This window comes from Neopelma chrysocephalum, unplaced genomic scaffold, assembly GCF_003984885.1.
Source record: "Neopelma chrysocephalum unplaced genomic scaffold, ASM398488v2 Primary Assembly neopelma1_191, whole genome shotgun sequence".
Lineage (NCBI taxonomy): Eukaryota > Metazoa > Chordata > Aves > Passeriformes > Pipridae > Neopelma > Neopelma chrysocephalum.
In genome coordinates, this window is record NW_020897853.1 from 162690 (window position 1) to 189622 (window position 26933).

The following is a 26933-nucleotide window of genomic DNA, read 5'->3' on the forward strand; positions in this document are numbered from 1 at the left end:
AGAAGGTGGTTGGAGCCCTAAGAGCAAAATGCAGAGGTAGGCTGGGGAAGGAACCTGCTCCATGTGGGAGAGAGCCTTTGCAGAGGCTTCCATTACCCTCCCCAGCTCATGGAGACTGGGTCTCTGCTAAGGTCTGTCCAGGTACTGCACATATGACCAAGCTGCACATGGGACGACTGAGGGGGATGGTCCAGCCTGAGGCTTTCTCAAATGGGAAAAGGAGCTTTGTTCAGAGGAGTGTGCCCTCCAGACCCTCATTCTCTACACAGTCACCAGCGAGAGGCAGCGGGACTCTTACTTTGGATGCCCATGTTTGGATTACAGCTGCAACCCCGTGTCAGTGCTCTGCACTCTAATGGTCCCAGAAAACGCGTCTGGGACTCTGAATTGATGACAAATTGATTGAAACCAGATGCCGTGAAAAATGCCTTTTCCAAGTTCAATGGCACATGAGTGGTCTTAGCGTGCCCCCAGATAATCTGACTTCTGTGCCCCAGTCTGCTGCAATAAACTAATTGGGAGGTTAATATTTTGCCTCTGCGCTCTGAACTCCTTGGGGAAAGGAGCTTTTTAATTGCATACACAGCCCATGACCTGGTAGGCTCTAAATCTCACTGGATGATGTGCAAAGTTATAGTGGGACCTCAGCTGAACACCCTGAGCTCATGTTACTGTCTGGATTAGCAAAACTTCAGACTATTACATCGTCTGCAGTCTTCAGGCATTGCTGGGAGTTTGGTTTCCCCACTGAGCTAAGCTCTTTTTTGGCTTACAAAAAAGACAAGAAAAACACCGCAGGTACAAAAGCACGGAAGGAAAAGCAGCATCAAGCTCTTGTTTGGCCAAGCCAGCAGATGCACAGTGGCAATATTGGCTTTGTAGAATAACAGAGGCGGCCAGGGCCTGCATGCCCAGGTCTCACCACTTTGCAGACCTCATCATAATAAATATATTTACATTGGAGACGCCTAATTAACACACACTGCCAGACCCAACCCTGCGCTCTTCAGCTGCACATGCAGAGCAAGACCCCAGTTTGGTCAGCTTGTGGTCCCCAAGGCAGATAAAAATGACCTCAAAAGCCAAGCTTGATCCGTGGACTGCCGTCAGATGGTCCCTGGGAGGATGATTGATTGATCCTGTTTACCTTTGGCACAGCGAGGCATTTAACATCAGGTTGAGAGAAGCTTTGTAGTTGTTATTCTAATGGGCTTCAAGACAGAACTATTTGTTTTGGAGCGTGATAAAACTTTTCAGACCACTGGCTCCCCGGGCAAGGCTCTGAAAGTCTATCACACAACTAAATATGCTGTGCAGAGTATTACCGAGAAAACCTATCCCTGTTATATTTCCTTGTCAAAATTACAAAAAGCCCAACAAATCCTACAGCGTTCAGCTCACATCTTTTCGAAAAACCGGGGGAAGAAGCCTGCAGCGAAGGTTTGGAAGAGGAGAGGTTGAGAGCAGACTCTCCTGATGACTAATGCAGCCGAGATAAGCATCTGGATGCTCGCTAAAACATACAGTATCACAGGCAGATTAAAGGCTCCTTCCGAGATTTTGCAAGCAGCCAGTAACTCCTACCCAGCCATCTGCCCAGAAAGGGCCTCCGACTTGTCAACCAATCCATTTCCCCCAGTGCCACAGGCTGGGCGATACCGATCTCTGCTGTGTTTTCTTACGAGAGCTTTGATGTACAATCTCCTCCGCAGCGGCAGCCCCCTCTAGGGAACAAAGCCTGGCTCTAGCCAGGCTCCTCACCAGTTGTCCAGGTATTAGGTTCTTTTTTCCAGCTTCGGGGCAGTCCTATCACTAACCTTTTCCTCTGACCTTTTGCGGGGAACCTTCTGCTCGTGGCCATCTGTGTCTTCCCCCTTTTCCTTTAAAGCGTTCACCTGAGCGTTTGCAGCAATTACACACACACTGGTTTGCATCAGTCACAAAAGCTGTAAGCCTCCAATTAACCACCTCATGCCTTTTAATGATACAACGCTAAACAAGGAAGAGAATTAGAGGCAACATCCTTAGAAGTGGTTTGCAGCAGGACAGAGCCGTCTTAATTATTGTTTATATGAGGGTAGCACCTAGGAAACTCAGCTAGAGGCTGTGAAAACAAATAGAGAACTTGGGGAATTAATTTAACATGGAGAATTTATAGTCTATAGGACAAGACAGAGTAGGTGGATGAGGTGTAGCGTAATGAGGAGAACACAATGATTTTCTAAGGATCAGAATAACCTGTCAGCATCCTTTACTCATCCCTGCCAAGTTCCTGTATCCTCCCTCCTAGACACCACTTCAAGAGTGTGAATGCTGGCAGAGGGCTCAACAGCAAAGGCAAGAGCTTCTTTGACTCCCAGAAGACCCACGCTGCCAGCGCAGGGGAACGCGTTGTCTCTGTCTTCAAAAGATAGCTGCAGATACTGCACCTGCTCGGAAGGTTTCGGGCAAAACAGCATTTCAGAGGAATTCACCAATTCAGCAAAATCTCAGCAAGGTGAGTCAATTTTGCCCAGGTTCCCATGAAACTCGCACAGGGCTCCAAACATCAGAAACCTGCTGAGTTTCCTGCCTGGTCACCCATCTGGTTCCTCCACCGTTCAGGTTTCCAGGGCCCTGGGGCAACCTGCTGCCAAACAGGCTGCTTAGCAAGAGGGGATTTCGCTGCTCCCACACCTCTCAGTTTGGGGTATCCCACATGTTGGACCATCTCAGGGAGGAAACACCAGACCATCCGCAGATGGAGAGCCCATGAAACCCAGTGAAGTGCTCCAGAGATCAGCTCTTGAGACAACCCACAGTGCGAGCTGCTGCACTAATTCCCTTTTGCAGAATTTCTACCTGGTTGTGTTCTGCTCCACTTTGGCAGGAATGCAGCCTAATTTCATCAAGATTAAACTTTTTCCCAAAGCAGAATCTTTTTTTTAAGACCATTCCTAGCAGACACCCTCGCAGGACAACTGTAGCCAGTTCCCTCTCAACAGCACATCAGTCCAGTTCCAGCTGCTCTCAAGTCAGGGGCAGGGAGTTGTACGTCCTGTACAGCCCACCACAAACACTGCAGGGATACACAAATCAGCCAAATCTACATTGCCTGCTCTGGAAGACAGATTGTATGAACTGTCTTACGGTCTCATGAGCTCCTCTTGGGAGGAGAACAAGGTAAAGTGTCTGTATTTACCCATCAGCTACTAGTGGAAATATTTGATCTGCCTGAGGATCTGCCTGAGCTGATCTTGCGAGTGACTACAGTGTCATAGGCTGACCCCAGGGCTCGGAACAGTTCATCAGACTCACAGACAAAGGAAATGGGGGGAAAAGAGGAGATTCACTTGGAAAAATCACTTCGTTAAATGACATTTATTCTACGATTTGCTAGAAAATATTGGGGACAGATTTTGGAAAGAGTGAGATGAGGCAATACCAAGACAAAAGGGACTGAAGGATACTTAAAGTATGCAAGACATTTTTTGTTCTGCTTCATTGTTCTGCAGTGAGACATTTCGCACTGCTCATGGACCAAACGACAGCAGCAGCAGCCGCTGTGCACAGACACCTTTGCTTACCCTGCTCAGCCACCAATAGGCTCCACTGGGAGCCTAAATTTATTTATACTATGACAAACATGTTTCCAGAAGTCTGTTGTTCCCAAGACATACCCACAATGTGTTGAGCAAGCACCAAGGCTTCTCCTTGGGATGCAGCCGGACGTGCTGTGAAAGCTGAGAGCTCCCAACCACACCGTGGGGAAGTTCTCCTGGGAAACATCTGTGGGAGACACTGACACCAGCTGAAGGGTTATGTGGGGCTTGAGCAACAAACCATCTGTCAGGATCTGCTCATTAGGATGTTTACTCACAAAATTGGCCTTTTCATCGGTGCACCAGGAGCAGTTTCTGGAAGCAGCCCTGACCACCAAGGAAATGATCTAAGAATCCATCAACAGGAACAGGAGTGGATCCAGCAGTCAGAGGAATCAGTTTCTAGCACAGGGACCAGCTACACTTTGTCCATTTTGCCATCTCTCCTAACTGTAGATCATTAATTTATTTCGGTTTTTAGATCAATATCAGTGAGGGGATGGTTCTCTGGAAGGACAAAGGGCCTTTTGTTTACCCCTTCCCCATGCAAGTGCATCGAGTCCCTGCTACACAGTAGGGATGGTGATCTATTATTTTCACTTTTGTTGTTTCCTGTCTGTATCATGATGCTTGTTGTTGAGTAGTTAATAAAGGGTGGAAACCCAACAGAAAGAAAAGCCAGTTCTCCACTGCCTTTTTGTTTTAATATGAAATTATTTGTTCATTTCATATTTTTGTGATGGATCCACAAATTTTACTTAGGCCAAAGACATAAGTGCTGTACTCTGAAGTCATGAGGAACACCCCCACAGTCAGATGACTTCAGATGAGAGTCAACAGGACAAAGGATGAGAGTAAGAAAATCTTGGTTTAGTGGCAAAGATGAGGGAAGAGAGGAAGGCTCAGAGCACCCACATTACCATGTTCATGAGCCCAAGCAACCTACCCAGGGAGATGGTGGGCATCTGCAATGGGCCCAGAGGAAAACATACTCTGAATCAAATGTCAGTAGTTCAGCAACAAAAGCCTCTCTCAGGGCTAAGACCATCCTTCAAAGGCAGTAAGTCTTACCATAGATCAACACAGGAAAAAGAAAGCAGCAGGGACCACAGCAGAGATCCCTATCTCCATGGCAGGGAAGGGGAAGGGAAAGAAAGGGAGCTTGTCATTCAACAGCAATAATAAACACTTCTGAGTGTGCTTCCTCCTCTCCCTGCAGGAGCATCTTCACCCTAAGCACTGATGGGCTGCGGGTGGGACCAGTCAGATCCAAACCTCTCAGTTCTGATATCCCTGTCAGAAAAACATCTTGGGGTAGCTGTGGATGGTGCAGATACAGAGCTGTTTCAGGGTGTCCCGCGGTGCTGAAGACAGTGATGTGTTACCTCAATGTGTTTGTTGTTCCATACAAACCACTGAGAAGACACCTGTAAAAAATGGGTATGTTGCAGATGAGAAGAGGATCATATCTCTTCCTTTCAAGCAACTCACCATCAAGGAAAACACTGCTGTGAAGTGTTTGACAGGAGAAACAAGCCAGAGCTTCACTTTCATTCAGCTCTTTGGCTTTAATGCCAAGCCACAATTTATCTCATGAAGGAGAAAAAAAAAAGGCAGTAAAGGAAACACTAACCAGGGTGAACACGCTGCCTGCTGTGGCCTGGAGGCAGGAAGGTGGCTTCAGCAAAGGCAGGGGTCAGGATACCCAGGTCAATGGCCACCACTGCCCTTGACCTCACTGCCCACGGGTGGGACGGCTGCTCGCCTGACACAGCCAAGAGCTGCTCCTGTGGCTGGTGCCGTGGCCTTTGCAAGCTGCTCCAACAGGATTTACAGACCGCTCTCTTATCAAACCTGGTGGATTCCCTCTCCCACTCCTTTCCCAGCCCTTGCCCTGCACTGGGAGATACAGAACATGATCCAGCACCGAGGGCTGACCTTATGTCTAGAAAGAAAAGGACATCGCCGTGATTTTGCTTTCCAGGACTCCAGATTTTTAGCAAACTCCTACTCTTTCCTGAGTTCACCTTCCCGAGAGGAGAGCAACTTCAGGAAATCGTGTCAGTCAGGAGTCCAGGAAAGAAAACTGTAATGTGATATAGGTCTAACCCACAGAAACGCTGGGAACGTCTCCTTTTACAGAGGGCCCTTCCAAAAGTAAACCGACTCACTGTAAATAACGTGTCTGGGAAGAGAAGACAAACCTTTAACCATTCCCTTGCCTCTACTGCTTGCTCAAACTGCAGTTTTCCTTGAAACGAGGCAAAGTTACCCTCTCTGCACTTCCCAGCTCTATCCTCTGGCTCTGGGTAGCTCAGAGATCCCACTGTTTTGCTAATCCCACTGCCTGAAACTGGGATTAAAGTAAGATTAGCCAGGCAGATGAATGAATGGTGCTGCAGACCCTACAGATTTGTAGCCCTTTCTGCCTGCCTCATTTTCCCAACTCTACCTGGGTGTCCAAGGGAAGGGAGCGAATATAGAAAGGGTCATTCTGTCTCTTCCCGAGTGTCATTCCCAGGGTTTACACAAAGTCCTGCTACTGATACAGAGCACAAAGCACATTCACTCATGTATCTAAAGTGGTTTTAGCTCAGTGGCCTCAAATACAACAATTAACAAATGCATTTCTTCCTTTAAAAGCACTCCTTGCTATTACTGCTTAAATCATGGACTCGAGGTGCTGCTTCTCCCACATTCAGATCAAGAGTTTGAATCAAATTTCACCATACAGGGTCTGGCTCTTAAGGGAGAGCAGGGAGTTCCTTCCAGCATTAGCCAAGGGGAGTCACTGGGACAGCTTGTACAAACACACATAGGACACTTGCGAAGCTTAGAGACCTTGAGCATTCCTGAGCATGTGTTTAATTCACTCCAAACACGACACACTCAAATCGTGGACTGAAATGCTTCGCTGGGTAAGAATGGGCTTAATCACGTGCTTAAACACTTACTGCATGAGCACTTCAGAGATTAAGATTGATTAGGTCCTTCCCCTACCTGTACCTCATGCCTCCTTTCCTCATGAAAATCTCATTTCTGAAGGCTCAAGGCTCACAAGGAGATACAGGGAACTATTTTTCAACAGGCTGCAATTTTTTCAGCTTCCTGCCCTTGACCACAGAAGACTTGACATTTTTGGGGGGGATAAAACAATTTTCTTACAAAGCCTGACGACATGAACCCCATCATGAGGTCAGAGTCCAAATCATAGAGGTTTTCCTTTAGTATAGTCACAAAAGTCTTAGTTCCCAGGGCTTACAACTCCCTTAAAAAGAACAAAAGCCAGATTTTCAGAGCTTGGTTCAGTGAAATGAAGTTATTAACGTTAATATACTTTATTGATCTTAAAGGAATACAGCATGGAAACAAAGGCCATTAATTGAGAGAAAGGCTCTGTTTACATTAGAGGTCACTCAGCACAAAAGGAGCAGATCCAAAGAGAGTTCCCCACAAGTACAATATACACAGTTCAAGTGTTTACTTTAGCCTAGACTAAGTCTGGTCCCCAATGTCATTTGGACCACACTTGCCCATATTTTTTGACTGGAAGCTATTCCAGGGAGCCATCACTGGGTCAGATCCCCATGTCCCTGCTTGGGTAGAAACACATTTCCTGTGTCCCTGGAGTGGACCATCTGGGTCAGTGTTCTCAAGGCATCTACCAAGTGTGCCCCAAAAGTGCTCTGCTGTCCAAACCAGCACTCACTGAGTGGAGATGACCATGGGACTCACTCCCAGACTGCTCTGTTGCTCCAAGCCAAAGCACCAATGGAGACACAGTCAGATGGAGAGAAACGCTCTCCAAGGATAGCAAAGTCCCAAGGCAAGGAGCAGTGGAGGCATTCTTGTCTCTAGGATGGTTCATTTGGTTTGGAGGTCACCAACTCTTCCTAGAGTTTATAAGCAACTGTAGGGTGTAAAATTGCTGCCCAACAGTGACTCCCATGGTAGACTAGTGTACGGACTGAAGTCATGAGGATCATCTATGGGCTGTGTCCATAACGGTGCTTGTAGGACAGGGAATGATGTTCACCATAACAGAGGACTTCAGCACAGGCTGCCCATGCAAAAGGGTGGATGAAATTGTGCCACAGGACGAGAGTGACCAGAAACACATGCCCGTAGTCTGAACAAACACGTGTCAGCCAAGCGTGGAAAATGAACTTCTTTGCAAAGCAATGCAAAACTTGCCTTCAGCAGCACTTGGGAGGGCAAAAGACTAATAAAGAGTGAGGAAATTCAATTGCATAGACAACCCCCATCAGCTACTCCAAGATCATAGGAGCAGAGGAAATGGTCTGCTGTGCCAACAGGATGGTGCATCTCTTCCAGCTAATGGTGGTTCAACAACAACAACAGGGAAAGACAATCTTGAGGGGGAGCACACAAGCCTGGCCACTGTTTGCAGTCCATTCACCTCACACTCTTCCTGGCATCCACAATCGTTGACTGGGGATGGTAGAGTACATCCATCCCTACCTTCTCTAACACCTTTGAACTTGCTGATATTACATCTATCTCGCTATTTCCTGTGGTAGCAGATTCCCTGCTGTGTAAAAAAGCACTTTCTAGTATCCCTTTTAAACGGATCCCCCACTGGCTTCTATATCTCCCCTCATTCCAACACTGTGAGAATTTTTAACCTCTAAAGCCACTTGTAGAATCACGGAACAGTTAAGGTTGGAAAAGACCTCTAAGATCACTGAGTCCAACCATCATGTTCACCACTAAACCAAGTCCTCAAGCGCCACATCCACATATTTCTGGAACACTTCCAGGGACGGCGATTCCATCACTTCCCTGGGAAGCCTGTTCCAATGCAGAGAAGAATTTTCTCCTAAGTTCCAATCTAAACCTCTCCTGGCGCAACTTGAAGCTGTTTCCTCTTGTCCCATCACTTGTTTCTTGGGAGCAGAGCCCGACCCCCACCTGGCTACAACCTCCTGTCAGGAAGTTGTAGAGAGTGAGAAGGTTCCCCCTAAGCCTCCTGTTTTCCAGGCTGAGCCCCCCCCAGCTCCCTCAGCCACTTCTCATAAGACTTCTGCTCTAGTCCTTTCATCCTCTCTTGTCCTTCTCTGGACACGCTCCAGCACCAATTGTTTCTGACCACAGTTCTCCATCTATAATGTTTAGTTAGGAAAAGAAACACCATGCCATGCAAGGAGCCCCAGTGCAATACCTTGGAGGTTCAGAGAAATTCAGGAGAAAAGCAAGTTTGACAAACAGACCTGGGGTTTGTGATTTGTCTCCATTGGTTTCTGTGTCCCCTCCTACCACGGACAGGACATTGCAAAGAGCTGAGAACGGCTCAGTTTTTCGTACCAGCAGCTCAGTTCTGTGTATTTTTGTTGGCTGCTCCAAAGGTACATACTAGACACTGAAGTTAGCTATTAAAAATGCACTTAGCTGTTTCTGCTTCCTCAAAAATGTTCACGTCCTTGTTCCCTCCTGTGAGAAAAATCACATGCTGAGGGAGAGCCGTGCCCGCTGTGGTGAATCATCTGCCAAGTGGTGACCACAGCCAACCCAAGCCTTTGCTGCCCTTTGTGACAGAAAGGGATGCAGGTCCCTGAGGGATGGCTTTGCTGGCTGCCACCTGAGGAGCACCACTTGAGCTGCCACCTGACCTTCCTCTGAGCCAACAAGCAGATTTGGGATTACTGAAGGCACAGGACTGTCATGGAGTATCTGTTTTCAGTCCTTATCCAGCACAAACCCCAAGCCATAAAGAAACTAGAAAACTTGTAAGGGATGGATAGATTCCCTCTGAAGCCCCAGGACAGGAAAAGCTGCAGAGGGCTGGGACTTAAAGGCTCTCTGCAAACAGGGGCTGTGCCATGGAAGGCCAAAAACAGACCTGGGGGACTGAAGCTCATCACTTGTCCCCAGTTCTTGCAGGACTTGGTCAGATGCTTTAAGCACCTGAGCAACTGGCAGTGCTGACAGTGGCCTTGATCATTTAGAGGGTTCTGGAAAAAAGGAGGCAGAGTCTCTCAGAGGACTCTCTTTTGTCCAGTCCAACTTACTGAGCTGAAACACGAGGCCGAAACACCTCTTCTTCCAGCCTCTCTTAGAAATACAGCTGAAGCAGGATCAGGCCACTCTATTTATGGGACTCTCCATTCCCCCCTTCCTTCAGACCCAGCTGTCTGAGCCCTTGCAGCACAGGCACATTGGATTTCTCATGACAAGCATGAGGTCCACAGCAGGGGCCCCACGCAGTTGGGACGTCTCGGCATGACGCCAGGGCCTCTCCCTGACCCTGCACACACCAGGCACAGCTTGATTCTTTATTTGCTGACCCACAGCTGGTGGCTGGGGCTGGGGGGCAGAAGACAGACCCAAAAAGCCTGCTGGAAGGCAGACAGCCCAGTGACACACTCATCCCCTCAGAGTGTGATGCTGATTCCTGCTCCAGGTGTGCAGAAACACTGTGTTTCCTGAATCACAAGGAATCCACCTAAAGGGGTCTGCTCGTGTTCCTTTATGTGTCTGTGCTTTCCTGCACTCAGTTACATACAGAGCAAAGGGATACCTAATCCCAAACTTCCCCACCACAACCTACCCCCACCTGGAAACAGGTCCCAGTGCAACGAAATGTTCCTGCTTCAGACTTCCAAAGGCAACCATAAACACTGGGGATGACTAAAATGTGAACATTATGAAAAATACACGGGCAAGGACTCCAGGCTGTGAAGCTGGAAAGCCAGGTAGCTTAAAGAAGTGCCAGATATTCAACTAGTCTCCAAGATCAGCAGATGTTTTTCAGCCAAACTTACTAACTCAGATGTGTTTCCTAAATCAGAACCAGAGACGAGAATGTGTGTTGTGTATTGGGACCATATCAAGTACTTTTCCAGCACTGTTAAGATCTGTTAATAAAAAAGAAATATGGAGGGGGTTGGGTGTAGATAGAAAAACCTAGGCCTGTCTAAAGGATTCTGGATGCTTACCTAAATCCTGTAAAAAAAGGGAAAATTCCTTTCCCAAACTGAAAAGACTCAGATGCAATTAAGACAGAGATACCATCAGCCCATTTCCCAGTCTGGTATCAAGCTATTCAGCAAGAGAACTGCAGAATACAGTGGCTGCAGCTGATACAGTCTTAGCGATATTTAGGTGGTTATTTCATTTTTTTTTACTCGATTATCTGAAAAGAAACCATTCAGCAGCTCACTTTTGAAAAGCAGCCTCCCTCACCTGGAACAAGGCAATCTGCTATAGCCCTGCAATTAAAACCTCATCCACTGGTTGCTTTGTCTCTCCACCAGTGGTTCCTTTACAGCCAGAGAGACGGAGTGCATGTCTGAGGATCCTCTCTGCAACTCTGCTACAACTTTGAGGAGATTTACAGGGATTTGCACATGTTTTTCCTCACTCAAAGAGAGATTATGAGGCATGATTAAGAGATACTCTAGGAAAGGAACTGCTAGCTTCCACAAGACATTCCCTTTGTTTGATATAACACCCATCAGTTATTCATGGGAATGCATTAAGCTGCTGCTTAGCCTTAGTAATGCCATATATAATAACAAACATTACTTCTTTCCCCTCTCTGTGGGGGCAGCCACTGTCCAGTAATTTCTGGATTAATTATTTCATACCATTATATAAATTTTTTACACATACAGATATATATATACAAGCTGCCCTTCCATGTGTAAAGCAATAGGACAGTTATAAGCAGATAAGGGGAGTTACAGCTTTTTCTGCATCATGGGAGATGGAAGTGCAAGGACCTTCTGGGTCACTGAATCCACAGGCTTGTGATGTACTTTAAAACACTCACAGAAACTGATATCTCTCTACTTAAAAAAAAAAAAAGAAGGAAAAGTAGTATAAGACATTTTATAGGTAGGGATTTACTACACTGCAGATTGAAAAATAGAATCTGCCCCTTGGAAAAAGTGCTCCCATTGTCTCAGGAACTGCTGCCAGAGATGTTTAATTCTGGGTGGATCTCTCCATCCTACATCTGCAATTCAAGGGAACCTGAGAAAAAAAGCTGCTCTGCCTTTCAGGTGGGTGACAGCAGGAAGGACACAGAGGAACCACAAAGGAAGGTTCTGCTCAGCAGAATCTTGCCATGGAATGGACAGGCTGCACACAAATCCCTGAAATCCATACCAGTCACAGCATCAACGCCAGCTGCATGTCCAACACTTCCAAAGCAGAAGATGAACCTGCAGAAACCAGCTCAACCTGCCAAAAACCTCCAGCCTTCCCACCAGGAAGCTGCACAGCTGTTGCTGTGAAGGGAAGCAGTGCAGCCTATGGATAGTTCCTTTCTCCTTTGCTGGCAGACTCACCTCCGGTCCTATGGGAATAAACTGAGACAGAGACCAGTGGGTGACACAATTGTGCACTTCTTTCCATGATCTTGCCAGGCTGTGACAGAGTCAGCTGCCACAGCTAAGGAGGTCACCACAGACCTGTGCTCTCCTCCACCCAGCCCAGCTCCCAGAGCACAGAGCTCTTGGGGATTCATTTACTGGAGGTTTCAGAGGGACACCTGTAGCGTTACATGGATCGATTTGGTTACAGAAACCAACCATCTGCCCCTGTGTTGTACCAACCAAAGTCTGGAAGCACCCAGACAGCGAGGAGGATTAATATTACATTTCCATCTGCTCTGCAACGTGAGCTGCCCATCAGCAACAACCTGAAGATGCCTCTGAGATCCCAAATCCTACCTTGCCCTTAGAAAAATGCAAGTTATGGGAAGAAAAAGAGGAGCCATGACCATCCAATGCCCTCACAGCACAAGTCACATCCACAGCAACACTTTAAACTTGCTCTGTTTCCTGCATGGCTAAATGCAGGGAACGTTAACAGGTCACATCAGACACATCTAAGTGGTGACAATGCCAATACAAAACCATTGACTGGGTCTGCACCAACGTAACAAACTTTAAAAAGTATTAAAACAGACTGTTTATTACAGCATATGATGTGTTATATTAATTTACACAATGATATATATATATATATATATAAAAACAGCCATTGATGATGTACAGTAAATTGGACATCAACAGGAATATTAAAACTACTGATACTCATGCACGTGACATGCATATGGTTTTTTTTTTCTTTTTCAAAAGCAGTTTTACACAATATAATGAAGTTACTGAGCCTTGGTCAGCTGCTCCAGCAGTTTACTCTGGACACCACCGCTGTCCGCAGCGGGACTCCCGGGAGATTGGAGCAGAGTGCACTACAGAGAAGGCAGATAGATTGAACAGGAGCCCTTTTCTGGTGGAGGAAGGCTGGAGGAGGACAGGGGTGAGTTTCAAGAAGAGAATCAACAAGAAAAGGAAAAAAAAACAGGCCAGAGTACCAGGAGGAAGAAGTTCAAGACATGGCAACAGCAGCAGCAGAAAGGGACAAGCAAAAGCATGAAGACCACCCACACTCCCTCCCCCTTATTCCCTAAAAACTTATGACCTTAAGCTGTCGATATCCTGTATAAGACCCAGAACTGGAAAAACTAGGCAAGGGAGATCCATACTCAGAAACATTATAGCCTTTTTTCAAAGCCTTCTGACACCACGCGCTGGAGGCCGTTCACCACTGAAATGGCAGTGTTATGTTGGGGTTTTTTTTTATAACGGTCTTTTATTTCCACGTAAAAGGCACTAGTATCCACCCAAGCTCTGAAGACAAGTGACATAATTTACCTTAAGTTTTAAATATTTGTATTAAAAAAAAAAAATTCTGTGGAAATATGTACAAAACAAAAAAAGCACCTTGCTTCCGAAAGCAGAAGCAGATACATTCCACCAAGTCACCTCACTAGACAGTCGTCATGAGCTTCAGGGAGCCTGACCGAAAGCGGAGGATCTTCTTCTTGAGGTTATGGGAGGCTTTGATTTTGACAAAGGCCTTTGCCGCATTTTCATGCAGCTCCGGCGCCGTGACCGTTTGGATGGGGAGCGTCTGGACAAACTGGGACCAAATCAGGCCCCCGCTCTCATCAGAGTCGCTGGTGGTCGTGCTCTCCCCTACGAACTCCACCTCGCTCAGGCTTGACTCGCTGTCTCCAAAGCAGTTCGTGGTGTAGTTGCTCTGCTCGTCCTCGCTCGTGTCCACCACGGTGGAGTGGAACAAGGACTCGCACTCGGCCGAGTACTCCGAGTCGCTGGCCACATAGGCGTAGGGGCTGACGTAGGGCAGGGGCACCTGTGGGTAGACCCCCACGCCCTCCCGCCGGTTCCTCCTGGCCCTCCGCAGGGCCTCCTCGTAGGAAATCTCCGCCGACGACTTCCACCGGCGGTAGTCGGCGCGCTTGTGTTTCGGCTTGGCCACCACGACCTCTCGGCCGTGCCCGTGGGAGCGGAGGGCGGATCTGTGCAGGCCGCCCTGCCGGTTGGGGGGGCCCGGTTCCAGCGGCAGCCCGCCGCCTCTCTTCCCCCGGGACGAGGGCTTTTTCAGTTTCTTATTTGTATCCAACTCCTCGGGAAAGCGGCACTTCTTGCCCACAGGTTTGGTTTTCTCCCGCAAGGTCTGCGAGCTGTTTTCCAGCCCGTTGGCGAGGTGGGACCTGTGTTTCAACGCAGAGCTTTTCAAAATCTTGACGTTTCGGGTGCCTTTGTGAAGTTTCATGCTTTGCTGCTGGGCAGGGATGTACTGGGCGTTCACCAGCAGCCCGTCGTCCAGGCTCTGCGAGGAAGAGCCCTCGCTTTTGAAATCCAGCGCGGGCCTCTCCTCGACAGCCGGCGACGAGGAGCGAGCTGCCTGCATGCTGCTCTTCAGCAGGATCTTTTTGGGAGGCTGGCTGACCCTGTTCTCTGGCTGCAGCACCACGGGCTTCCCTGGGCTCTCTTTGGGAGACGCAGCGAAGAGCTGGCCGTTCTCCTTGGGGACATCCCCTGCTGTGGCCGCCACGCCGCGGTTGAGCTCCGGCGGTGCCGGTTTGACACCCCGTGGCAGGTGCTTGCTCTGAAGTTCCGTCGTTGTGCCGGGTGGGAAAGCTGCCGGCAAAGGTGCCTTCCTGCTCTCCAGCTGCTCGCCAGCTGGCTCCCTCGGCCTCTGCTTTAAGGGAGAGGGTGCTGTGTGGTCCAGAGCGGGGGTGCCACCGGGGGGCAAACACACCTGCTTAGAGCTCTTCAGGCTCACGACGTTGCCGTGAGCCACCACGGCTGCCGGCTGCCTGACACACATGCTTCCGTGCCTCAGGATCCCTTTGGTGGGATCGGCGTTGAGGCTCGTCCTGGGTTTGTTAGTCCTCACCGCGTGAGTCTTTTTCTGGACCAGGCTCAAGATGTAACTGTCTATCCTCTTGCTGGTGGAAGGGCAGGGCGCCGGCCAGGAGCTCTGCGGGAGGAAGGTGTTGGCGGATTGCCCCGAGTCCGTTTCCGACGGGGTGCAAACGTCGCTAATATCGCCACCGAGCCTCTCCTCTTCTCGTTGGGGGTTCTCAGTCACCGGGAGGAGGAACATGGGGCTCTGCACAGCCACAGCGTGGAGCGGGCTGGGGTACCGGTAGATGTCGTTCCCGTTTTTAGACACCAGATCGCACTGGTACTTGGGATGTACATCTGCAACGACATCGAGGGAATTTGAGTGCGGTGTGGACAAAGAGCGACAGACAGAGCCTGCGGTCTGGTCCTCATGCTGGCCTTCCTTATTATAGTCCATCCAGCCTATGAGATCTGAAAGGCATTTTAGAAGAGTTTAGAGAGCCTGCCAGGGACACCTGTGCTACGTTTCTAACGTGCTGCCAAGGACGCCGGTCCCATCTACGCACACGACGCAACGTTTTAACTACAGTAGCAGCAGTTTTGCAACCAAGGACGTGTCATTCAAGTGTTATAAAAGCAGCACTACTCTTCTGTGGGGCTCTTTGTAACTGCATCTACGTAGGAATTTGCCCCACTATGACCACATGATTAAAACAACAAAAATCACAGCCCTAATGAGAACTTTTACATTGGTTTCAAACCTCTGCCCAGGTTCTTAAGAGCTTCCTATCTTACTCTTCAGCCACACAGAAGTGTGCAAGGGTCTCTTACACGTCACACAGTCACCTGTAAAACTCACTGCAGGCCTCAGCATGTATGAACTTTGTACTTTACTTTGCTAAATCCAAAGAGAAACAAAAAAATATAGAAAAGTGAATTCTAACTGACAAATTTAACTTCTGGATTCTTCCAAGCATGTCTTGGGTCAGGAAAAAAAATCCAGATTTAATTTCATTATTGTTGTTATTATCATTATTACTATTATTATCATAATAATTATAATAATGCTAATAATAATAGCAGATGCTCCTTTTGAGTGATAAAGGGTTCAAGAATGGGAAACAGGCTCATCTTTTCACGCAAGTACAAGGAGTGCAGGTCAATCCAGCTGACATCCTAGCCTTGGCTCTGCAAAGAGAGTTCTGCAAGAGAAATCCAGTGCGTTTCAGGATGCATGAGTCAGATTTAATGGCTAAGGCGCTTACTGGGGAGGTAAGAGACCTTAAGAACAGGGCTTCAACCCAAGCACCTAAGATTATTATTTTCTTAAGCTTAAGAAGTTGCCCTTGTCTGCTTGGGTAGGGGTACAATCTAAATGATCCCTCTAGATCTCTGCCAGTCCTGTTTTCTACCCTTAGGCCGGAAACTTCAGCGAGGGTATTCAAATTTGAATGCTCAGCGCTCATCACTTATCTAAGGCTTATTTCAAAGAGGTCTCACAGGCATTGATGAAAGCAGCTGACAGAGTTCCTGTGTGAGCAGTAGGGGAAGAACAGGGAAGTTAGGAGCATGAAGTTCCTCACGGTTTTCCCACTTTTCCTAAATTCTGTTGGAATCAGGAAATGTAAACAAAGAGACTTCTTCGAAAAATGCCAGTTTTAGAAACTAAATGTGAGACAGTGTGAATAATAAGAGGTTTAGGCTTTCATGATATATACATAAAAATACGTATTGCAATGCAATTAGCTGGAATTCCTTGTGTATGTTTTCCTTATTATGCATGGCCCATGAAGATCACATCCATCTTTACAACAGGGAGCATTAAATTACACCAAGCTGCTCAAAGGGTAACTTAGAGGACTTGTCAGCATCTCAGAATTAATGTATCCAAAGCTGTGTTTTCCCACTTCGGAATTAAAAGAGCATGAATTATTCTGTACTTGATTCACAACAAATCACTTTAAGTCAACCTAAAAGAGCAGAGTGGAAATTGGAAATACCGTGTTTGGAAGCATCCTCCACAACCCAGAATGAGCTAAGGCTTTTGAATGAGTATGTCTGCAACCAATAATCCATAAAACAAAGGACAAAAGTCCTACTGAAGTGTTCTTTATGGACAGCAGGCAGAGGAGCCCTTCCTATTTAACCATCCCACACATCAAGGCTTGCATCTTCAGCCCAGCATCCAAGGAAAGTCCACAACTCTCTGCCAAGGAGACAAAGGATATCTTCTCTGTTCATAATGTCTATTTGTTTACAGTTTATAAATGCAGGACACACTTTGTCACGGTCACCTGGGGGTTGAGGACCATCAGCACTGACAAAAATGACTGCTACAAACAGACTGACATGCACCCTGACCCCTTAAAACCTGTAGCTACCTCCTTACTCTGTGACTGTAATGAGCATTTGGCTATGAGGTATCTTTAATCATTACAATTTACTAAAAATGCTTTTCCAGAGGAAACCACAAGAAATAAGCCGACTAATGGGTTTCTGTGAACAGGTACCACTGCCCTCTGCTGGGTAGAGCAGTTGTTATATGCTCACAAGTTATTTTCATGTGTTTGGAGTGACATGTTCCCACGAAAGGCTGGAGCAGTGGAGGGCAGACGCTCCTGCCTCGTGACCCATGTATGTGAGAGGCACTGGAATCTTTTCAGAGCATAAGACGTCACATGAAAGGAAGAAGGGTTAATCCAACCCAGGTACTCCTGAGGCAGTTTTTCCAAAGCCAAAGCCACCTCCTGGAGTATGATGTACTCGACCTGCTTTTACTATACCTGCAGATTTAGGGCGTCCATCTGAGATATTCAGTGTTGCCTCCAAAGGGCTGCAAAAGCAAGTGCTAGAATGGCAACTGGATAAACACTCACTGAAGACAGAGTTAGATGAATTGGAAAGCGATCCAGAGGCTCCATCACTCAGCTCATAAAACCCTATAAAAATAAGAGTTTGGATTTATATTAGTCACGTCTACACAAAGTTACCATTTGTGTCCCCAGAAAGGCAGTCAAGCTCATGTTTGAGTTGGCTTCCTCTGTTGCAATTAGTTACGTGATTTCATTCAGTCACCCCAAAAACAGCCCCCAATTTATAGTAATACCCTTATTGCCAAGAAGGATTCTGTTTGAAAGTAAAACACTTGAAAGTAAAACACTTAAAATAAAACAGCAGAAATTTTGAACTTTATTTTTAACCTTTACAGGGATTTTCAGATTTTAGTAAGAAGGATCCAGGCTCTTTGGCAGCCCACTCATTTAATACTGTTATACTTCCAAGACAGACTCTCCAACTGTTACTTGACTACAAAAGTGTTGGGCCCAGTGCTATTCACTATTTTCCTCAAAGTTCTGGGGATAAATGTAATATTTGGGGATGACAGGAAAGAAGAAAAATGGTAAATAACGTGCAGACACATAAAACTTAATTTCCTGGTAAATTGGGACTACTCAAGAAAAAATGACATACCACAAACAAAATTTAAATTGCACATTTAGGAATGAGGAATGCAGGGCATGCCTACAGAATGGGGATGCATCCTGGAAAACAATAATCCTGGAAAGGGCTTAGTCAGCGTGGAAAAGCAGCTCAATCAAGCTTAATGATATGGCAAAAAAAGCTAATGAGATTGTTGGATGTACAAAGAGACTAATGAACAGCAGCAGGGAAATGACTTCAGCAGTCCATACAGCACTGGTAAGAAAGACATTGGAATGGTGAGCCCAGTCCTTGAATCCAGCACGCTTAAAACAAAGCTATAAAACTGGAAAGAGGCCATCAAGCTATTTAGGAGCTTGGAAAAATGCCTTAAAATGAATGACTTCATGAACTTGACCTGTTTAGCTCATCAAAAAAAAAACAAACCAGGAATTATACTGCATAGCACCTCCAAGAGGAGGAAAAGCTGTGCACTAGAGAGAGACCTTTCTTTAGGGGAGAAAAGGATATAAAAAAAAATCAGTGCTGGAACAAGTCAAATTCAGATTAGAAATTAGCAATGGCTTTAACAATTGTAAGTTGGTGGACTGTCCACTTTTTAGCACTTTTAGAACAAGTCTAGATGCCTCCAGGAAAAGTTCCCCATAGTTAAATACCACTTACTGCCTTCAACACAGTTAGAATGAGATGAAATTCAATATATGGGGGATCAAATTGTTTTATTCTGTGTTCCCTTCTGGCTGTAGGATCAATTTTGACACATTCCCCCTGCTGGTGGTGCTTCCTTTCACCTTTTTTTTTTCCTACAGTCTCCTTCCTAATATGCAGGACAAATAGAACTTCCTGAACTAATTTGAGGGTGCCCTTGCAAAAAAAAAAAAAAAAGCCTCAAACACTCAAACACTAAAAATCTAATTAAGCTTGAGATGCCCCTTTTCAGCGGTAGATGGACTCTGTTAGTAGGAACTAATTGTCAGAGTGTGAACATGCTGTAAACATTCACTGTTGTACTACTGGAAACTACAGCACGAAAAACTACACCCAGTTTAATTCTAGGTACCAAGGGAGGCTTCATTTTGCTGGGCCCTTACCTGAACTTGGACGACTGTCTGTCTCAAGGTGTTCATCTGTTGTTTTTTCCACGTCCAGGCGGAGGTCACTTATTTGCTTATCCAGCTCTTGCAACTGATTTAATAAGCCAGCATCCCTCCTCCTCAAGCAGTTCTGGAAAACAAGAAGAAGACAAAGAACATCAGCTCCTTCAGGAGGGGTTCCAAAGACAGACGTCTCCACCTGAGCATTGTGGGAGTACCTTGTCGATATTCCATTATCAAAAAAAAACCAACCCTGAACAAAGCCCTGAAATTTTAGATGATAAATACTTCAGCGAAGAATTACGCAGGCACTCCATCCCAGCCTCTTCCAGCCAGTTCTGCATAAGGAACACGCTCCACGATTTAGGAAGACCAACAGGCTGTGCTGACCACAGCTGTAACAACAAAGCTGCGTTGTGTGCTGGGGTCAAACCAGACCCGGGCACACGAAACGGGCTGGGCAGCTGTGTCAGCCCAACGGGGCACGTTCGCCACCACAGTGGTGTTAGTCAAAGATCACATCTGCTCACACAATGGGACGAAACAGCTCTGCCAACAAGTGCCTGCAGTGTGGGAACCGCCTTGTTCTGCTGCACATTATGAGCTTATAGTCTTGCCATACAGAGAGCAAGATTCCCAGGGCTGGGATCGCAGCCCTTTTATTAGTTTTGCAGTGCAGCAGGAAGGAAAAGTAATTCTTCCCCTTCTCCCACTATAATTGTGTAAAATTGCTGCGAGATGAATTTTTAGGCTATTTATGAAGGTAATTTGACGGCATAAAATAAGCAATAAGAAATGATTTTGCAAGGCACTCATTAACCCACGGTCAACACAATCAGTTTCCCCATGTGTATTATAATGCTGCTTATCCATCACCTGTTCAGCTTCATACCATTTAATTGCTCTGGCTTTGGGGAAAGTGGAGGAGGCAGGAAGAAGGTTCATCTACTTTTGTTTCTTTGAGTGCATCATTTGATCGGCACACAGAGGGTGCTCTGATACACTCAGTGCAAAGAGTTTTGATGCTCAGAGCTGGACTAGTTCTAAACCCGTTAAATCCAGGACAACCTTTCCCCTTGGGTGGGCCAGTCATGGAATCACAGAATCTTTGAATGGTTTGGGTTGCAAGGGACCTTAAAGCTCATCTCGTTCCAACCCCCTGCTATGGGCAGGGACACCTTCCACTAGACCAGGTTGCCTCAAGGCCCATCCAACCTGGCCTTGGGCAAAGGGAGAGCAAATGCAAAAAGCACTGGCAAGGCTGGTTGAAGATGTGCTGGCATTTCAGACCGTCCTCGGAGAACCCAAAGGGGCGATTCCAGGTCTTCCCCCACATTTCTGAGGAGGGAGCCGGGGCTGGCTGGCAGCCAAGCTGGAGAAGGTGATGGGTTCAAGGGGTGACTTCGCTGCGCCACCTACTGCCACCAGCGCCCCCTCCCCCAGCAGCACTGCATCTGGTTCCAATCTCCAATGTCAAGTGCACAAATTAAAGTGCTACCACAAATCCCCGGGCTTTTTTGGTCTTTCTTTTTTTTTTTTTTTTGAGTAATGATTCCCTGGTCCTTCACTACGGCTCTCGGCCGCCAGCCAGCCCCTTCTCAGCAGAAAAATCATTAATTTTTATCTTCTGAAGAAGGAAATAATCCTAAATTAACTAAACCAAAAGGCTAATAGGAAATATTAAAAGGGAGCGGGGGGGGGGAAACAGCGGGGTGGGGAAAAGAAGAAATCAGTGAAATAAATCACGCAATCCAACTTCTCCCTGGGTGAAAGCAAATGCTGAGCCGCGCACAAAGAGCGCCAGGCACAGCTGTACGCTATTTTCATTGAAAAATGATCTGCCGCTTCATGCCGCCCTCCGTCTCTTCCCACACAAGCTCCAAAGCGCGTCCTTCAACAAAAGCATCCCTTCTTCAAGAGCCCGATCCTGCCGGTGCCCGAGCGCTCGTAACCTCCGGTCGGGGCTGGGACGCGGGAGCTGGCTCCCAACTTCCATTCATGGCAACGGCAGCGCCTCTCTTGCCTTGAATGGAAGTGGGACCGCCGGTCTGGCTCCGGGAACCGAAGGGATCTGTGCGGCCACCGGCAAAACGCCGGTAAGACCCGTTCCCTCCCGAGCTGTCACCGGCCCGCCGCCTTCCCCTGCGCCGTGACAGCGGGGCGGGGGCGCTCCCCGAGGGGGTCCCCGGCTCCCTCCTCGCCCTTCCACGGGCAGGACCCGCGGGTCACACCGACACGCGGGGCCGAGCGGGAGCGCATCCCTCGGCGCTCCTCTCCCGCATCCCCCGGCGCTCGCCACCCTCATCCCCCGGCGCTCCCCGCCCGCATCCCCCGGCGCCCCCCGCCCCCGCTCACCAGCTGCCTCCGCAGGAGGAGGATGTTCTCCTCCAGGAACTTCTCCTCCAGGCTGCGCGGCGGCGGCCCCTCTCCCGGCGCGTCCCCGCGGCCGCCCTGCGCCCCGGGCGCCGCTCCCGCCGGCCGCCGCAGCAGGAGGCTCTTCACCAGCAGCTCCTGGCGCTGCCGCAGGTACTCCAGCTCGCCCAGCCCGGCCAGCGTGGCCTCCAGCCGCTCCCGGGTGCGCTGCCGCTCCGCCTCCGCTTCGCCCTTCTCCCTCCAGCGCGCATCGGGCTCCCGCGGTGCCCCCGCGGGTCCCCCCAGTGCCGCTCCCGGTGCCGCTCCCGGTGCCGGCCCCGCCGCCGGCGCGGCGCCCGCGGGGCTCGGCTTCATGTCCGGGGAGGGGGCGGCCGCCGCTGACAGCGCTGCCCGCGGGGGGCCCGGCGCCGCTCAAAGCCCCTCTGCTGCCGCCGCCGCTGCCGCCGCCGCCGGTCGCGAATGGTCCGCGGGGCGCCCGGCTCCCTCCCCGCCTGCCACCGCCCCGCGCCCGCCCACCGCCCGCCTCCAGCCCTCCTGCCCTCCTTCCCGCCCGCCTTCCTCCCCGCCCGGCGGAGGATCCACGCCCGAGATCGCCCTCCTCCTCCTCCTCCTCCTCATCGTCCTTCTCCTCCTTTTCCTCCTTCTCTCCTGCTCTTCTCACCTCCGTCGTCCGCTCGCCGCGGGAAGGTGGGGTGCGTGGGGGTGCAAACCACTGACCAACCCAGAATCCGACCTCTGGAGCCTTGCACGGTGTATTCACAGAGCATCATAGAATCACGATGGAATTATCATTGCAGAATCAGAGAATTATTTGGGTTGGAAGGGACCTTAAAGACCATCCAGTTCCAACCCCCCTGCCATGGGCAGGGACACCTTCCACTAGACCAGGTTGCTCCAAGCCCTGTCCAACCTGGCCTGGGACACTGCCAGGGATGGGGCAGCCACGGCTTCTCTGGGCAACCTGTGCCAGGGCCTCACAACTCTCACAGTCTAGAATTTCTTACTGATATCTAATCTAAACATGCCTCCTGTCAGTTTAAAGCCAAATGCTGCTTATACAGACCGACACATCCAAAACAGGAGCATAAATGGTGCATCTGGGGAGAAAAGATCCCGGCATGAAGAGGTGAGGGTGTATGGAGAGGGCAGGGAAAGGTGGAAAGCAGAACATGGCCATCCTTACACTGGGGTGCTGACCACAGCACAGGCACCAGGATTAAAGCACCGGCAAGGTTTTTGCTTCAAAGCCCGTTTGAGTGAAGTAGCCAAAAAAAAGCCACATTGAAGTGAACTTCGTAGCAGCACGTAGACTAATTGCAGCAAGGGATCTGCAATTAGGTTTTCAATGGGCATGTGGTGGAAAGAGGCAGGGGGGTGGAATGCAGATGCCGAAGGGAAAAAAAAAAAGCACAGAAAAATGTTAGTATCAAAATAGAGCAAAAATTGAGTTGCAGACGTGTACTGAGGGGGAGAAATGGAAGAGGTAGAAACAGGCATTGAGGGAGCCCTTCACAACAACGGGTTTGTTTGGGAAGATGTGAGCCCACCGTACAGCAGCTCTCACGGACATTATGAGCATAATGAAATGCTCTATCCCCTGTTCCTCAGAAGATTATGAGTGTTTGTGACAGGTCTCAGATGAAATTTGTCTCCTCAGTCCCATGCTGTTTTCAGCACACAATACATAGTGGCGTGTTGTACACCCACCTTACCTGCTGTAGGTGTTGGCCCTTGTCCTGAGAGCCCACAGCTGACAAAGATCCTCACTTCACAGTCTTCTTAAACCAATGTAAAATGCTTTCAATAAAGGAGATCCAATTCCTCTTGCAGCTTATAACTAGCCCTCGGTCCCTCCCAAATGTAGGTGAGAGCCCATGCTCAGAGGATGGTTGAAGCTGAAGCCAACACCATTTCTTTTTCCTTTGGATCTCTCCCCAGAGCTGCTTCACCCCAAGCCGTGTCAGCACAGGGCATCTACGGTCATCTTTTAGTTTGGATTGGGAGTGACTTTTTGAAGGGTCTCTCCAGATCATTCCAGCTGTGATTCGCATCACAGAGGGGTCTGAGGACAAATGAACTGAGCTGATTTTGGGGGGGAAACAAAAGCAGAAGAAGGGAGCACTCCTAAAGCACTCCAACCACCAATGGATGCTCACTAATGGACATTCAGTCTGTGGGATGAGAATACTACTAGCCTAAAGTAATGCCCTTGAAATCCATGCAGTGTGGATGCAGGTCCTCAGTGCAGCCCCTACGGCTTGGTAAATCCATACCTGCTTTACTCTCCTGGCTCCTGATCTGCCAGCAAAAGGTGGAAGTGGGGCAGCACAGGAATAAGCAGCCAGAGAAGGCAAGGCCACTTCTTTGGGGAGCAATGTCACTCCTGCCAGATTCAAGAGCCCATGAAATTGGAGCCACAGAGCGAAGGGACAAACACTGAAAGGACAAGGGATGCCCCAAGGGCAAAGGTTTGCCTGAGGTTGCTAAGGAAAACTGGAAATAAAAAATAAGTCCCATACTGGACCACTGTCTCTCCACTCATTTTATGTATCTGGGCCCATAAAAGGCCCAGAAGTAGGTTCAGCCCCTGCCCTACAACCTTTAGGCCATCCCTGCTGACCTAAAAATCATCTCCATGGCTTTCGCTCCTACGTGGGGCTTGGCTCACAGCACCTCGGAGCATGTTTATGCTGAAAGCTGTATTGCAGTGCAGAGTTACTTTCCCAAACGGGTACCAGAAGCTCTCCAGATATGGAAGCAGAGGCTTCCACATTTTCCTTCACCCTTTCTAGCCAGGTTTTGCATATAGCTCTGTGCCTCGTGTGCATTTGTACACAAAGCTTCATGCAATATTTATGCAAAGCTACTTCAGCTCTTTCTGAGCTGTTGTGCACCGTACAATGTAGGCATTGCTTCAAAAATAAATTACAGCTAAAGAAAATCTGTCTTATTGTTCAGATTTTTTTGTTTTGCCACTTGTCACCTGGTAGATTTCAGTCCAATTCCTCCCTCCCAAGTCACCTCTTCCACTCCGAGGAGTGTAAGGTGCTGCTTCTCTCCTGGACTCCCTGCTGGCACTCCTGTGTTCATCCTTCACAGTGCATCAGTTCCAGGAAGGAAAAGAAACGCAAAAACTGCCACAACAGTCAACTCCCTACATCATGTGGAGAGGAGAACTCAGCTTCAACTGAACCAGGCTCACTGTGTGGATAGAATCAGCAAAGAGGAAGGGAAGGAGGATCTGATGAAGAGCCAGCCAGGTTTCTCCCCGTAGAGGAAGGAATAAGGTGCCAGAGAAGCAGTGGGAATGAGGAGGCTGGACAGCACAGGAAGAGATGTGTGAGTGAGCAGCCAGCAAGAAATGTCAGTTTATGAGAATAAGAGAAGGAAAACAAGGTGTGACCTAAGACAAAACAAGTGAGGGGAGGACCACAGAGACTATTTGAGAGCCAGGATGCAGCTCAGCAGAGTGTAGGTCATGGAGACAAGGGGAGGGAGAGCCTGGAAAGGCAGGGTGTCAAGGCAGTAGAAGGAGCAAAGAGATTGACCAAAAAATACAGACCTTTTAATTTACTCAGGAAAACAACAAAATAAAGAACTCATAAGCAGTGAGAGAAAAAGTCCAGCAATAGGTGGTAGAATATGGATGAAAGACAGAGGCAAAAGAGGACAATAAGGTGAGGAGATGGAAGAAAGGGTGTCTTTGATAGGTATCGTCCTTAAGTAAAGCAGGTATTTTAAGCATAGAAAGAACAAGAGACTAAGACTGGTTTCTCCCCTCTCATTCACACTACGGTTGATCATCCCAATGAAAAACCAGTCTGAGGCAAGAGAGAGGCCCCAATCCCCATATTAGCTCTGACTGGACAACCTTTGGAGGCCTCTATCTCAGCAAACCAAACATCTCAAAACTCTTAGCAAGGGCTGAGTAATAGGACTCTCAGATGAAAAAAGTCTCCAAGTCCAGAATTGTCTTCCACTCCTCTCCTGGCTTATGGCAACAACTGAAGGACTTGCTCTTATACTCCTTTGTGAGGTTGCTATTATTCCTTCACTGAAATTCCTTCATCAGCTGAAATTCTCCCCAAACAAATAATCCCAGATTCCCCATCCTAAACTCAAATGTAGCAAGAGGGGATGCAGTGAGTTATCTGCAAGGAAGGAGAAGAGCTGATGACTGAGGAGCTCTGTTGCTAGGATGTTGTGAGAGATGTAATTCTGTCTGGTACAGAGGCGGTTATGAAATGGCTCATCTCTTATGATTATCCCGGCTCAGCTCTTAGGATTATATTATTAAGTGGTATAAATGCTGTGTTTCTTCACATTTCACATACAGGGAATGAAGAGATGGTCCCTGCTCCTCTGAGTTTACAAGACAAGAAAGACTAAGTGGCTGCCTCTGGTAATATAAAAAGGAGCTTTGAGAAAGTAGTGGTTGACATGATGGACAATGAATCCCAAACACTCAGGCAAGGGGAAAGAGTTTCTGACCCCCATCTCACCATTCGTTTCCTTCCCACTGGGAGCGAACCCCTATATCCCAACTCATACATTTGCCTTCCCCTCTTCCACCCCTGCTGATCATCCAATTCAGTTTAGATTAAACGAGGCCAACTAACACTTGTTGCTTTTCCAAGGTTCATTTCTGACCTGTCACACTAAAATGAGTGCCATAAATTGCAAGAATTGAGGAACATGACAGTTCCCTGCTTGGAAAATGAAAGCAAACCTTTTCCTTGCTCATTGAAACACAGCCCATCGAATGCACAGTGACATGTCCACTTTGGGACCATGCTTAAGACCCACAGCTGTCACTACACCTCTGATACTTTATTTTAATCTATTCTAATGTTAATTTTCCGAGCATTTCTTAATTGCATTGGATAATATAACAGGGTATAAATCTTATCAGCAAATCAGCCTGGCAGCAGCTTGTGTTATCTTATTACCATGGTTACATTATTATTACAAGTGAACCTTGTGCTCATTACTAACCACAAGCAATTCCAGCAAACAAGCTAAACTGAAGCAAAATATCCTGGCTGGTGTTTCCATTTTTTGTCCAACAAAACTAATTTCTCTGGGTGCTAGGTAACAGCAGCATACCTACGATGTAGCCTCAGCCTTCTGCATTTATTTACTTGCATTTGGACAGCTCTGAAACATTTCTGTGCTGTCAACAAGGTGCAGAGGCCAAATCCTTTAAAAGTGGGATAGGATCTTTCACACAAACTCACAATATTCAGATGACAAGCACT

At 48.0% G+C, this 26933-nt stretch overlaps 1 protein-coding gene across 6 annotated transcripts; it reads right to left on the minus strand.

Moving 5' to 3' along the window:
- Positions 1–4307: 4307 nt before the first annotated feature.
- On the minus strand, positions 4308–22064 carry DACT1 (dishevelled binding antagonist of beta catenin 1). 6 transcript variants are annotated; one of them, XR_003537236.1, is made up of 5 exons: positions 21658–22064; positions 19300–19432; positions 17551–17706; positions 8813–15238; positions 4308–5008 (listed from the first exon to the last, which is right to left on the minus strand). XR_003537236.1 is itself a non-coding variant. In XM_027702665.1 (5 exons), exons 1-4 carry the CDS (start codon positions 22027–22029, stop codon positions 13380–13382), a joined length of 2520 nt encoding a protein of 839 aa, XP_027558466.1. In that variant the 5' UTR covers positions 22030–22064; the 3' UTR covers positions 4308–5008; positions 13334–13379. The 6 variants fall into 6 exon arrangements, 5 of the variants coding, with proteins under 5 accessions (XP_027558466.1, XP_027558465.1, XP_027558470.1 ...); XM_027702665.1 differs by having other exon boundaries at positions 13334–15238; XM_027702664.1 differs by lacking the exon at positions 4308–5008 and having other exon boundaries at positions 8532–12853; positions 13334–15238.
- Between the last annotated feature and the right edge of the window lie 4869 nt (positions 22065–26933).

Excerpts from the sequence above, each read along its gene's own strand:
- DACT1 (XM_027702665.1), bottom strand. The coding sequence starts at position 22,029 with ATGAAGCCGAGCCCCGCGGGCGCCGCGCCGGCGGCGGGGCCGGCACCG. Across the intron at positions 17,707-19,299 it reads AGACAGTCGTCCAAGTTCAG|GGTTTTATGAGCTGAGTGAT; the intron begins GTAAGGGCCCAG and ends TTATTTTTATAG. Across the intron at positions 15,239-17,550 it reads TGGACGCCCTAAATCTGCAG|ATCTCATAGGCTGGATGGAC; the intron begins GTATAGTAAAAG and ends AATGCCTTTCAG.